Here is a 13,389-nt window from a genome sequence, read left to right as displayed (position 1 = left end):
TTTATTCAATACCTTTTGATTTACAGCACCTCCTGTTTGGAATCATGGAGATCGCTGCCTTTGTGGCCTACAGACAATCACTAAGTAAAGGGCCTCAGAGTTCCTATGATTCCTAGGTTCCAATGAATTCTAGGACAGCATCTGTACTGGCAAATCCTTTCTGAAGAAGGAATTAAAACCTAGCCAGATTCTGAATAAACTTCAGGGAATCCTCCAATTCTAAGGAAGCCTGGGCAAGTCATGGGGGATAATACACAAGGATTAGACTTCCTCTTTCCTCCTCAATTTCTATCCTCCATGGGTGAGCTTAATAGAGTGAATGTAAGAGATGGGCTAAACCAGCGGTTCTCAACCAAGGGTGATTTTGCCCACCTGGGGATATTTGTCAATGTCTAGAGCCATTTTTCGTGCTCACAATTGGGAGAGGGTGTGCTACCGGCATCAAGTGGGTACAGGCCAAAGATGCTGCTAAACATGTTAACAATGCACAGGACGAACCCTATAACACAGAATTATCTCATCCTAAATTGTCAGTAGTACTGATGTTGAAAAACCCTGGGCGATTCAGATGGTAACAGGCTGTAACATGAGTTCCGTTCAATGTGCTGAAAAGTAAGGAAAACATTCTTCCTGGGAATGAATGAGATTCTGAATGTGGAGAGAGGGGGTGTGGAGCATGGGACCTAGAAGAATAAACTCTGGGTTTTTGGTCCTACATGCAGTGGGAGAGCCATAATCTTTCTGGTTCTCATACTGTACACTAATTTTAGGAAAATCAATCCACCTCTCTGGATGGTGTTTACATATTCTCCAATAGAGTTCAGAACACTTGCTATCGCTTTGTATACTTCATGCAGTAATTATTAAGTGTCTGCTGTGGCCAGGTTATGTCTGACAAAATTAGGCAGTAGAATAGATGCAGTGGTATTTAGATAGGATCCTTTGAACTCCAGATACATGATCTTGGCCAAGTTAACAGTAACCTCTTTAACACAGTTACTCAATTTGTAAATTGGAGAAATTTTTCTTGAAAGTGTTACATGAGTCGAGGTATGCCAGATGCTGAGCCGAACGCCCAGTGTATAGTAGGCACTCATTATCTTTCCAATCATATGGTGTTAGATACTATTTACATATGATAACTTCCGAATTTGGTCCTTCAAACCTTTCTTCCTAGATACATCAATTCAGCTGCGTACTCGAAGTTTTTGCTCTGAAGTTAGATATTTGAAAATTAACGTGTCTTATAATAAATTCCTGATTTCCCCCATCCCCAAACCTGCTCCCCCTTTACTGGCCTCTTCCCTGTACATGGAACTGCATTCTTCCAGCTGCTCAGCCTAAAGACCTTGGAGTTATCTTTTACTCCTCTCTTTTTCTTACAATCTACATTTAGTCTTTCAGGAAGTTATTTCAGCTATACCCTCTAAATATATCCTGAATATGGCAACTTATCCACCTGTCCACTGCTATCATCCTGGTTTAAGCCACCATTAACTCTAGCCTGAATCACTGTAATCACCTTTTAACTGCTTATATTGTTGCCCCTTGATGGTCTGTTCTCCAGAATAAACTATTAAAACTGAAAGTCAGAGAAAGCATGTCTTTCTTCTGCTCACTATAATGCAATGTGTTCTAATCTCACTCACAGGAAACTCCAAAGGCTGTAAAATATCTTCAAAGTAGTGCTTCCATCCTCATCTACTCTCCTGTTTGCTCACCCTTCTTCATCCACACGGGCCTCACTGCTGTTCTTCCAACAATGCCAGACACAGTCCTACCACAGGTCCTTTGCACATGCTGCTCCTACTCCCCAAACTGCCTTTTCTCAGTGTCTCACTCACTCCTTTAGTCCTCTTCGCAAATGTCAATGAAGGCTTCTTTGACCTCTGAGTAGACAGCAGCCACACCCATCATTCCCTATCCCCTTTATTTTTCTCCCTAGCTTTTATCACCATCTGCCATACTTATATTTTTTATTATATTTGTTCATGGTAAGATTCATGGAGTGAAGGACTTTGTTGCTTTGTTCTCCACCATATCCCTGACACTCAGTAAAATGAGTGGCACTTAGTAAGTACACAATAAATATTTACTGAGTGAATATATAATAGAAGGTCAATAATGATGGTTATCATCACTATTATTATTATGCTAACGAGCAGCTGTTGGGCCTATCTGCCTAAATAATTTACACATTCAAGCAACATTCAAAAGTAATATTGTCACTGCCAATTTGACCTACCCACTAAGACAACACCAGTGTAATTTACTCCAGAAACAGGAAAAAAAACAACAAACTAATTGGGAGGAAGGGGATATGAAAGTTTAGCATGTTTTCTCAATAGTTATCCTCTTTATTCTCTAACACAATTTTGAGCCTTTGCTGGGAACGATTGTCAATTTAAGTTGAATCGTCAACATTTTTATTGACTCAAATGCAAATGCTGGGCTCAAACAATAGTGCTGTCTTTCTACTACAGACATAGATGCTCCAAACTACTGGCATAAATTCAATTGTTCTACAAACCTAAAAGTTGTATCTGAGGAGAGAATGGAACATTTCCTCTAAAACAAATTTTAAACCTACGATTTTTATGAGCCCAGGATTGAGTTTTATATCCAGACAATAAAGGGAAAGAATGTTCTTTACTTTCAATATGGTGAAACTATTATTTCACAGTGAAGGTGATTTTAATTGTTTTAGACAACATGTATCATTTCTACACTGTCATTTTTAAACAAAATTTCATGTGAGGTCAGGCTCATTCACTGTACTCATGAAGATCTATTGACTGCTTATTTTCATATTCATCCAATAGCTTTGTCTTCAAGTGTTTTTCGTTCATTTCAGAGATTTAGAGGAAACTCTGCTTTCAGTCCTTTTGCAGATGACTTACACAAAATCATTGTTACAAGTGAATGAGACTCTTAACAAAAGCTCACTCTTGAGGTGAGTGAGAACTCAAGGTGCAACGACCTCTCTGCATAACAATTCAAAGTCCACCTCAAGGCTGTGACCCCTCCCCCACATGAATTAGTAAAATAAATGTTCTATTGGTTCTTTCCACCACATGAACCTGTGTTTAGAGGAATGACCTTAGAACCCTCCAGAGACATAGTGGAGGAAAGAAAAGGGTTTTATTTATCTGACTCTCCAAATTTTAGTTCTGGTAAGCACCAAGAAGCTAAGCAGGAGAATTGTATTTTTCTGAGACAGTTATCCAAATTAAGGATAAGAACTATAACAGATAATGGAAGGAACTGTTAGATATTGTGTCAAGATAAGGGAAGTCATGGACGACCAATAGAGTTTAGGAGAAAAGAAAGTGAGGTCTAATGGGAAATGAAATGTTTCAATCCGATGTGTTCTTTCCACCAAATCTTCAGTACAACTTACATTTCTCTGAAATATTTTGGAGTTATATATATTTTAGGAAGATGGAAAGGAGGGATGAGTCTGCCTCTGCAGGCATGGATTCAGTCACATTCATGGAGCTTATCTCTAGTTAGGAAGTAGGATTAAGGAAGAAAATACGCTTCTCTCCTCAGAGTATAGGGAATGGTTACTGTTTTGTTTCCAAATCTCACATTTCTAAGGGGTGCAGCAGAATGTGCCAGTTTTGTGTTCTGGCATTATTGCCTAGGTTCCTCTTCTTTTCCACTGTGGGTACGTTTCTCCTAGAATAACCTTTATCTGTAAATTGTCCCTTCCTAGATGAGTAGCACATCTGCAGTTGTGGTTGTCCTAAAAAATTGTGTAGGAAGCATCCAGAAGAATGCCTACTCTGGATTCAGATCTCCTTTGGTTTATTTGAAAGAAAGGATGTCCATATAACAACACCTGTTCAGTTTGGTTTATGCCAGTTACTCTATTTCATTGAGTTGTGACCAATCATTTCTGTGGGAAATCTGTTTACACACATTTCTTCTTTTGTTTTGGTCCTGGAGCTATTCTTTGCTGGGTAAATTTATAGGATTCAGCCTAGTTGATAATTTTTCCTACTCTGCTGTAGGTTTTTTTTTAATATTATAAAATACACTGAAATGTATTTGATAGGCCTTGTTAAGAAAAGAATTTGCAAGTTTTTTGTGAATACACTAGAGAGAAAGCACAAAGAATTCAGGATGTTCTGATAATATCACGTTTAATATGATTTCTCCCTTGTTACTGAGCAACTTGAGGGATTCACTGCTGCTGACCAGGTACATAGAGAAAGGCAACATAGCTGAATTGTCCAAAAAATGATGTAAAAATTACAGCCCTAATGGTCTTCTATCACTATGGAATCTGTAGCACTTTTCTTTATGAGAAGCTTTATTGATATTTACAGTGTATCTTTGCTTTTCACACACCGGATATAAAAGTAATTTGGCCATACCAACATTTGCTCCATCCTGCCCTGCTAACCTCATCTGCCCAAATTAGTATATTTCTAAGGCATGTTTTTGTGACTGCCAAGTGTGCAAGCAAATATGGGGCCTTTAGAGAGATGGAAGTAAATGAAGGCAAAATTTTTGGAAAGTGTATTATGGTTGGCAAAATTCTAAAATAACTGCCATTGACCCCTGCCCACCATCTGAGTATGATGGGATTAATGAGTATGGTGAGATGTCACTTTCATGATTACGTTAGATTAGATGGCACAGTTGACTTGGAAAAAGTGACTTTATCTTTAGTGGAGCTGACCTGTTCAGGTGAGCCCTTCCTGGGATGGGATGCTTCTTGGCTAGAGAAATTTGAAGTATTAGAGGGAACTGATGCAAAGGAGGTTCTGAAAACGGAGAGGCATGTGGCAAGAAGTGTGGGCAGCTTCTAGAAGATGAGAATGCTTTCGACAGCTGGCCGAAAAGGAAACGGGGACCTCAGACCTACAACGTCTGGAGCTGAATTCAGGCAATTGCCTGAATGAGCTTAGAAGTGGATTCTTCCTCAGACTCTCCAGAAAAGAAGTCATCTGGTTATGACCTTGACCATAGATACACACAAAATCTAAGGACAAATTACAAAGACAGACAAAGATAGACAATGTCTGTCTCTAGAGTCAACCCACTTTAAACCAGCTGTCCATTAATCCAATTTAAAGGTTATCTGACCAATATATTTCTCCTCTTTCTTGAGGTCTTTCGTGGCACAATTCACCTTCACAAGAAGGTGAGGCAGGAAAAAGAAGAATAAAGAATTGTTTTAATGAACCGGTTAAAGACACTCTCAGGGCTCTTAGCAGACCTGAAGGTGTAAGATTCTTGAAACTAATACACAACTTGAGGTTTAAGAATTAACTATAGAGTCTTCTATCCGTAGGCATTTTTTGAAGTCAGAAAGTCCTGGGTTGGAATCTTGCCTTTATTTACTAACTGAAAACCGATTTACTTAGTCTGAGTCTCAATTTCCTCATTTTAAAATTATTATTATTAACGTATATGTATAGCTGATTCACTTTGTTATAAAGCAGAAACTAACACACCATTGTAATGCAGTTATACTCCAATAAAGATGTTAAATAAATAAATACATAAATAAAATAAAAATTAAAAAAAATTATTGGAATGGTGGGAATGAGAAAATAAATGGAAAGTCTTATAGTGCTTGCTGATGGTAACAATTCAACAACTGGTAGCTCTTATTACTGTTATTAATACTTTATTGCATTAATTTAATGAATTAATTACTTTATTAATACTTTAATGAATGAATGACTATTTGTATAATTGGAGCAAAAGGTGTCTGTTAATATTCCCCTCAGTTTTGATCTGAGAGAGCAATAAAGGACAAAAGAACAGTATTCCAGCATTCCTTCCTTTGTAGAGATGAGGAAGCCATGACTCTCAGGAAGAAAATTCTTATAATACCTGGATGAAGTCAATATTGACAAATACCTTTGGAATCCTGCTAGAATATTTCATATTACATAATCGAATTTGTTATCAGGCAAGTTTGTCATAATTTGCATGCAACAGGGATGCATTATTCAGTTATGACGATCTTAATTTAAGGCAGGTTTTGTATATCTGTTATTTAGTCTTATGGCATTAAGCAGAAAGGCACTGTTATAATGAAGGACTTATACGCTTTAAAAGATCAACATATACTTCTTCATTGGTAGGTGGCAAGGTGACAACGGAAAGCTTCTCCTAGTTGATGGCCTTTTTAAAATATATGACACTCATTTAGAAGTATTCTACATATGTGTTATTCTTATTTAGAGTAAACAAATTTAAAAATAATCTTCGATTCTGTCAAGTCTCTTTGACCAATGTCAGAGTATAAAATGACACAGACTGACAGCACAAATGAACATGATTTGCATGTCTTGTCATCTTAGATTATGGTACTGGAAAATAATTTTCCTATTATTAAAAAACAAACATCATCACATTTTTGTGTGCTCTTATTTTATCTCAGATAGCATTGAAAGTTTTGTAACTCTTCCCTAATATTTCAGGTGAGCATAGTGACATACCAGTCTGTAATAATATTGAATAAAAGTATTGTTAACTTCCAGTTAGTATTTTTTTTCTTTCTTTTTGTGTCAGAATTTCACAAGGTTGTATAAAAATGAAAGTAATCGCAAAAATATTTTCAACTTTTTAAAGGATCATAAAAAAGATTTGGTTTAATATTAGAAGAAAAGTTGCTTTCATTTTATTTTTAAATATTTGTCTTTGTTTCCAAGAATCCTCCCATTCCAAAGTGGAAATCAACTATAACAGAGGCAGTGGTGGTTAAGAGCTGCCCAGGGTCTGGGACCCAGTTTGCCTGGATTTGAAGCTTGGCTTCACTGCCTACCAGCTGCATGACATTGGACCAAGTACTTAACCTCTCTCTACCTTAGTGTTCTCATCTGTAAAACAATAATCATTATACTATCTCCCTCGAGTAGTAGTTGTTGTACAGAGTTAAAAAGTTAATACATGTAAAGTATTTAGGTGTGTACTGTGTAAGCACTTGCTATTATTATTAAGCTAACTACAATATAGTCAGTATGATATCGGATTGTACTAAATGAAATGACTTTATGGATATTTTTACACTGAATCCTCCAGGATCACAGTTGGTTGAGAATCTACCAAATTGTACCAAACCATACAGAATTTGAGAAAATGCAGCCCCAAGGGCTTGCAGATCAGTGGGTGGTTTAGATCCCTGGCAACAGGTTAATTCACTGGCTAATCCAGATTCTTCCAAAGTAAAGAATGGCATTTATTGCTTGATTTTCCCCATTGCTAGGAGATATTCTGATTCAGTGCCATCCAACATTTGCTTCCAATTAGGGGGTAACTTTCCTCTTCCAATAATTAAGGTGAGGTCGCCAAAATGAGTGTTGGCATTCGCTTCTCCATAGAGCCCGATAATAAAAATAAAATAACAATCTTAGCTTTCTTTTTTAAATAAAACACTAGCCATTAAACTAATTGATTTACATTCATTAACTCATTTAACATTCACAACAGTACTATAATATAGGTATTAGTTAGTGTCTCCACTTTACAGGTGAGGAAACTAAGCCTAAAAAGGTTAAACAAATTGCCCTTTGTCATGCAGGATGACAGGCAGCAGATTACAACTGTGGTTGTTTCACTGCAAAGCCCCATTTCTCACACGTATGTACAGAGCCATCCTGCATCTCCTTAAGGGCATATCTGTTGAGTGGCTGATTGAATAAATATTTTTAAAAGAAAAGATTTGGATTAAGACTGTTTGGATGCAGCAAGATGAGCCCGAACCTTCCTGGTCCCTTAGATTTGATGAAGGGCTACCATTGGCTCTAAGAACTGAAGTGCCTATTTTATTCCCTGAGTGGCCACCTGAATGGTGTGACCCAAAATAGCCCCACCATACCTCCAAAGTGTGGCGGTGGACCACAGAGAAGCACCACACCTTGACCTTCTCGGACGGACACTGTGCTTCTTATTTTGGTTTCAAAGTCTTCAATATCTTGAAAAACAAAGAAAAGCAGCTTTAGAACTCGTTATTTTGCCGAGAAAAAGTTTTAGAAGAAAAACTTATCGTTAACAGTAATGAACACTCACACTTGTCTGACCAGAAGTTTTAGTTGATGGTCAATTGCTGTACCCTGGTTATATTTCTCAGAATTTCGTCTTTCCTTCTTTTATTTTAATGCAGTTAAACAGAGTATATGATAAAGACATTTGTTAACAAAACTCACTTTTTGTTTACTTTTATTCTCCCAGGCAGCCTGTAGCCCGAGAGGAAATCTTTTAAACCCAGCACATATTTACTTTTCCTTCCCAAGGAAGGTGTGATTTAAAAAAGAAATGTGGCAAGTGTGCTGCAGTCTTCTAGCATCTAAGCTTAATGGTAACCGTTTTGATGTGGGGATGAAGTCTGTGAGAAATTAGCATGGAATGTTGTGACGGACAGAGTTTTATGTGACTGAACCAATGAGAAGAAAGGTATATTTTCTAATTTCTGTTGATCTACTCCTTCACAAAGCAGCTTCACGGTCTTATATGAAGTGTTGTAATTTCCTACAACACCGAAGAATCATAGATATTCAGTGCCGGAAGACAGCTTACTAGCTATCTTGATAACCTATCCATCTGAGCTGTAAATCGTTCAACATTCCTAGAAATGGTCACCCAGCCTCCAGGAAAGGCTAATGTCTGAACCTTAGTTTCTTCACCTGTAAAATCCCTTTTATTCATTCATTCATTCAATCAGTCATTCAGTGATTTAAAAATTTTGTATTAAACCCCTACTAAAAGATAGGAAGGGTATTTAAGGGCAGGAGATATATTGGTAAATAAAGCAGACTTGTACCTTGCCCTTATTGTGCTTACTAATAGGAAAAATAGAAGGCCAATTAAAAAACGTGTGTGTGTGTGTGTGTATAAAATATACACATTGCGATAAGTGTCACGGGGTAGAGGCTGCTACTTGTCTACCAAAATCTACTCTCCCTTCTTCCATAGTAATAGATATATAGAACAAATACTACACTTTTCTAACCAAAAGATACATTTCCCAAACATCTTTGCAGCAAATAGAGTAAGCAGAAACTTCTCACATATTGTGAAACTTCCACCTATTACGTTTGAGAGGAAATATCCAAAAAATTTAATGTTCTCCACCTACCCACCCAATATCACCACCATCTAGATGGCCAATGACGTGAAAATATTGAAGGTAAAAGACCACTAGCCTGGGTGCTTGAGTGACTGCATGGAGTAGAAGCACAGCTGATCTGGACCACCTACTTTGCATTATTATATTAGATATTAGTCAATTTCTATCTTGTTTGAGGCATTTTGGGGGGCAGGAGTATTATAAGTTTAATAACTCTTATATATGCTTTACTTTTAATAATGAAAATATTTACCCAAGATGGACTCTGCTTCTTCCCAACTAAATCTCTTCCCCTTCCTCTTCAGCAGTCATTAGCCTTACCTCTGATTAGGACCTGGAGTGCCTTGTACATTACATTTATTCTAGAGGATTTTTAAACAAATATTCCCCCTTTCTTCTTTGGCCATACAAAGACTAAATCAGCCTACATATGTTGGTACCATTGATGTGAATTATTGCCTTGCCTTGGGTTTGCATCATTTTACATGTGACTCATTAAGAATCAGGCTAACAAACTGAATTTAAAACCAAAAATCAATATATTGATTGTTTCTATTTCGAGCAGTAATAACGGTGAGGATTTTAAGGGTTTTTTTTCCTTACTTTTATCATTGAAAGTTCCCATTAAATTGTCATGACATTTTACTGGTCACAAAAACAAAAACTGTCACAAAGGAGTAGTGAGAAATTGAATGATTCTATGAAATTAACAAGCTTTTGATTAAATTCCCTGTGTCACATTGTCAGTGTTCCACGCTCACAGTAACATCAATCATGTTTTCAGTGTTAATCAGAAGCCATTATAACACACTGTTGATAAGACTGTGGGTACTTTAATGTATTCTGTGTTCACTTCCACTTAAATAGTATCCACTTGTAACATAATTTCTCCATGCCTTATGATTACAATGGCGTTTCTATTAGCTGACATGAAAGGAAATCAGCCTCTTTCAGAAGTCACCCAAGCTCTGTTAGCAATCAAAACACAGTCATTTGAAAATAGTACTAGTTCACAGGTTTTAATTAATAATTCAGATTTTAAAACTGTTTAATAGCACACATATCATAGACAAGATCTAATTTTGCTTTATCTAAATTAAGTGAATTTAAGTACCATTTCACATGAATGTACTTTGAACAAGATCTGTTTTAAGTATCCAACCTGTATTTCACGTACCTTTCTGCTAACCAGAAACATGATATAATTCAGATTATTTTGAAGCAAGGTTCACTGAAGGTGGCCATACATGCATTCAGTGAAATTTTCTTTGCTCTGTAAGACCTTTAAAAACTCCAGATTTATTCTTCTTTAAGGAGAGGCCAGAGAGAACCACCTTTTTCTATTTTCGTCCTATCCATTTTTTGCTTAAGAGAAAAATAGCTTAGTATGAGTCGTTCCCTGAGTCTCAAATTCTATAATATTTGGAGAAATTCCCATAAACCAGAAAGGTGACCTGCCCAGGATGTCCTTGTGCTCAAGGTACAAGTCCTGCCGTGCTGGTTGCTATTAAAGACCCCAATTGTCGAGGTTGCTCTCATTAAGCCATTCTGATGACCAGGGCTTATTGGATCCTGTGGTTTTATTGCTGGTTTTGGAGGAAGCATTTGGCAGGAGCATAAGCAAAAATGCATTCACAAACAAGGCTCTGTTCCAAAGGCCAGCAGGAAGTGCCTGAGAATGGCCCATAAAATGAGCTTTAAAGAATTACTGGGCCATTTGCTCTCTCCTGGAGCAACCAAGGTGCAGTGGAGGGAAAAGGGCCACCAAAATGTATTTAAAATTAAGTCCAAGCAATGCTAAGTATTTCAACGCCTAATTGTAAGGAGAATACATCTTTGCAGCTGCCACTTGTAGGAATGAATCTCAGCCCAATTAAGGCGAGAAAACTGTGTACTCGCTGCCAAGACCTGAGGATCACAGTCAGAGGATGTGCTTGGCGGTGCCAGCCCCTGTCACAGAAGGAGGCTAGTGGTTTGCCAACTCTCATAAGCTTGGAGGAAGGCTGTGGGTACTCAGAGTTTATTGATCCTGACTAAGAGAACAGCACCTGAAAAGATAGGGATAGGAAAAAATATTCACCAGGAAAAGGTCCATGCTTCAAGCAGGACATAGTGTAGTTGAGTTGGCCAAAGTAAAAATAATACTATTAATTGCATCTTTCTCTATTTGCTGTGCATGAATTATTTTATTTTAGTGTTTTAAATCTTCTTTATTTTTCTTTCTTTCTTTCATATATCAAGAATAACTACTAAGTGCCAGACACTCAGTGAAGCAGTTTCATTGAATCTTCATGATGATCCTGGAATATAGGTACCAACGTCACATTCATTTCACAAAGGAGGATATGAGGTTCAAAGAGGATTAGCAACTTACTGAAGACCATACGGTTTCTATTCGTCAAGACAGAACTGAAAAGGAGAGAGTCTGGTTCCAGGGCTCACACTCTCAAACACCAGGTTCTTCTGCTTTCCAGATGTTAACTGAGGTCTCCCTGCCACTTACAGCATATAAAATGGCATAAACTGCCATTCCATTTTCAAACAAAGAAACACAAAAGCTCAATGCCTTTCCAAAGGGTTCTGCAAATTGCTGGGTTGGGGTAGGGAGTTCTGTATTGCTAGGTTTTAGAAGTAGCTCCCTTTCTAATATCCTTACTCCTCTGAATCCTTGGTTTTTTTTCCCTTCAGATGTGTTTCTTGATTTACCTCCACTCTCATGTCCCTGCAAACAAGGAACTTAGCCCCTTATCTTGACCTTCATACATAGATATACCCCCTCAACACACACACACACACACACACACACACACACACGAAGCACCACCATTATCATACTTTGTGCCTCTGTTGTCAAGCTTATTGATTTAGTAAGATGTGACCCAAACACCTTAAAATCAAATATTAGGTATTTGATTCTTAAAAGTTATTTTGCTCCCCCTTTCTGTTGCTTATGTCTGTTCTCTCTCTCTCTTCTCCAATTTTCCCACTACAGCCCTCTCTTTGAAGAGCAAGGGAAATCAAAATCTTCCCATTTTCCTCTGCAAAGAAGTTCACCTCCCTCCAGCTCCCACTACCAACTCAGAAATTGATGGATCTGCCCTAGTTCACACTGCTTATAAGAAAAGGAAATAAAATTCAATTCCATATATCATCTCTCTAGAGGGCATTTGCTTAACCACCAGCCTTAACTGCCTCTCTAGCTAGAGCTTCACCCAAGGCTTAACTGCCTCTCTAACTAGAGTCTGACCCTAGACACAGGCCATATGATCTGCCCTCAGACCAGAGACAGTGCTCATTTTCTCTTTCCACACCTCAAAAGCAACTTCAATTATGTGTTACTTTGAGGACATTAAATCTGATTTTCAGCTCTAAGATTTCTTTTACCCTGCTCCTGGCTTTCCACCAATCAAATTTTGTTTCCCCCCTTTGCAAATCCTTCCGAAGAAGTCTCAGCATTGAGATCTGGTGCTGGAGTAAACAAGACCAAGGAGCATGTGTTCACCTTTGTGATGCAGTTCTCACGTTGGAGGTACGTGTTTTGTTTTCACCTATGGCAAAAATATCTTGTTGGAGGAGGAGAAGCTGATACTCTGCCCAGTGAAAGGGAAATGGTGAAAGATACCAAGAATAATTCTCTAGTTCTGCATTAGTCTTGCAGAATTCCCAGATATAGTATATGCAACTTTTGCAATCAAAGTACTTTTTTTTGAATCTTAAGACATTATAATAAGGTAATTCTGAATTCATATCTCCATTAATTTTCCCCTTAGAAGAGGACCACTCATGGAGAATACCAGAATTGTTCACGTTACTATTTCCTGTTTCCTGGTGGTTTTGAATAAGCTGAAGTTCTTGGTACTGTAATTAATTTTCCCAGATCTTTATTAAGTGGCATACAAAAATATCTCTACTTAGACCAGTTTCATTTTCCACCATCATTTTCAAGATGCGATATACTCAGTTACAGAGTTTGTGATATTATTGTGTTTCCTAGCACAACTCAGTAACATAACATGACATAACCTAATAAAGCACAGTGATATTGTCAAATTCTGTAAAAGAGGCAATAGCTAAGTCTTGATATTGGACATAAATTTGGAATGGTAATATGCAAGCAGGAAGTAAAGAGATATTTTAAGAGATTCTGGTGTCAAATCCATTTACAATCCAAGTTAAAATTCCTCCTTTTGTGGTGTAAAAGTATTTTTATAAAAATTCATAAATAAATGGAGAGAAGTGAGTCGTTTCTTGGTTTCCTGAGACTAATGAATCCACTGAGAACCATTTTCTTATGGTGT

At 37.5% G+C, this 13,389-nt stretch overlaps 1 protein-coding gene across 1 annotated transcript in view; it reads right to left on the bottom strand.

The window, feature by feature from the left end:
* The window catches only part of CNTN6 (contactin 6), a 266,480-nt gene that overhangs the window by 124,898 nt on the left and 128,193 nt on the right, over positions 1 to 13,389 (bottom strand). The window contains exon 4 of the mRNA XM_082412474.1: positions 7,844 to 7,939. Coding sequence (XP_082268600.1) covers positions 7,844 to 7,939 — 96 coding nt within the window. The remainder of the gene's footprint in view (positions 1 to 7,843; positions 7,940 to 13,389) is intronic.

This window comes from Balaenoptera physalus (genome assembly GCF_965194825.1).
Source record: "Balaenoptera physalus genome assembly, chromosome: 11".
Classification (NCBI taxonomy): domain Eukaryota; kingdom Metazoa; phylum Chordata; class Mammalia; order Artiodactyla; family Balaenopteridae; genus Balaenoptera; species Balaenoptera physalus.
Note: the sequence above shows the minus strand (reverse complement) of the source record. Positions and strands in the feature narration are given on the sequence as shown.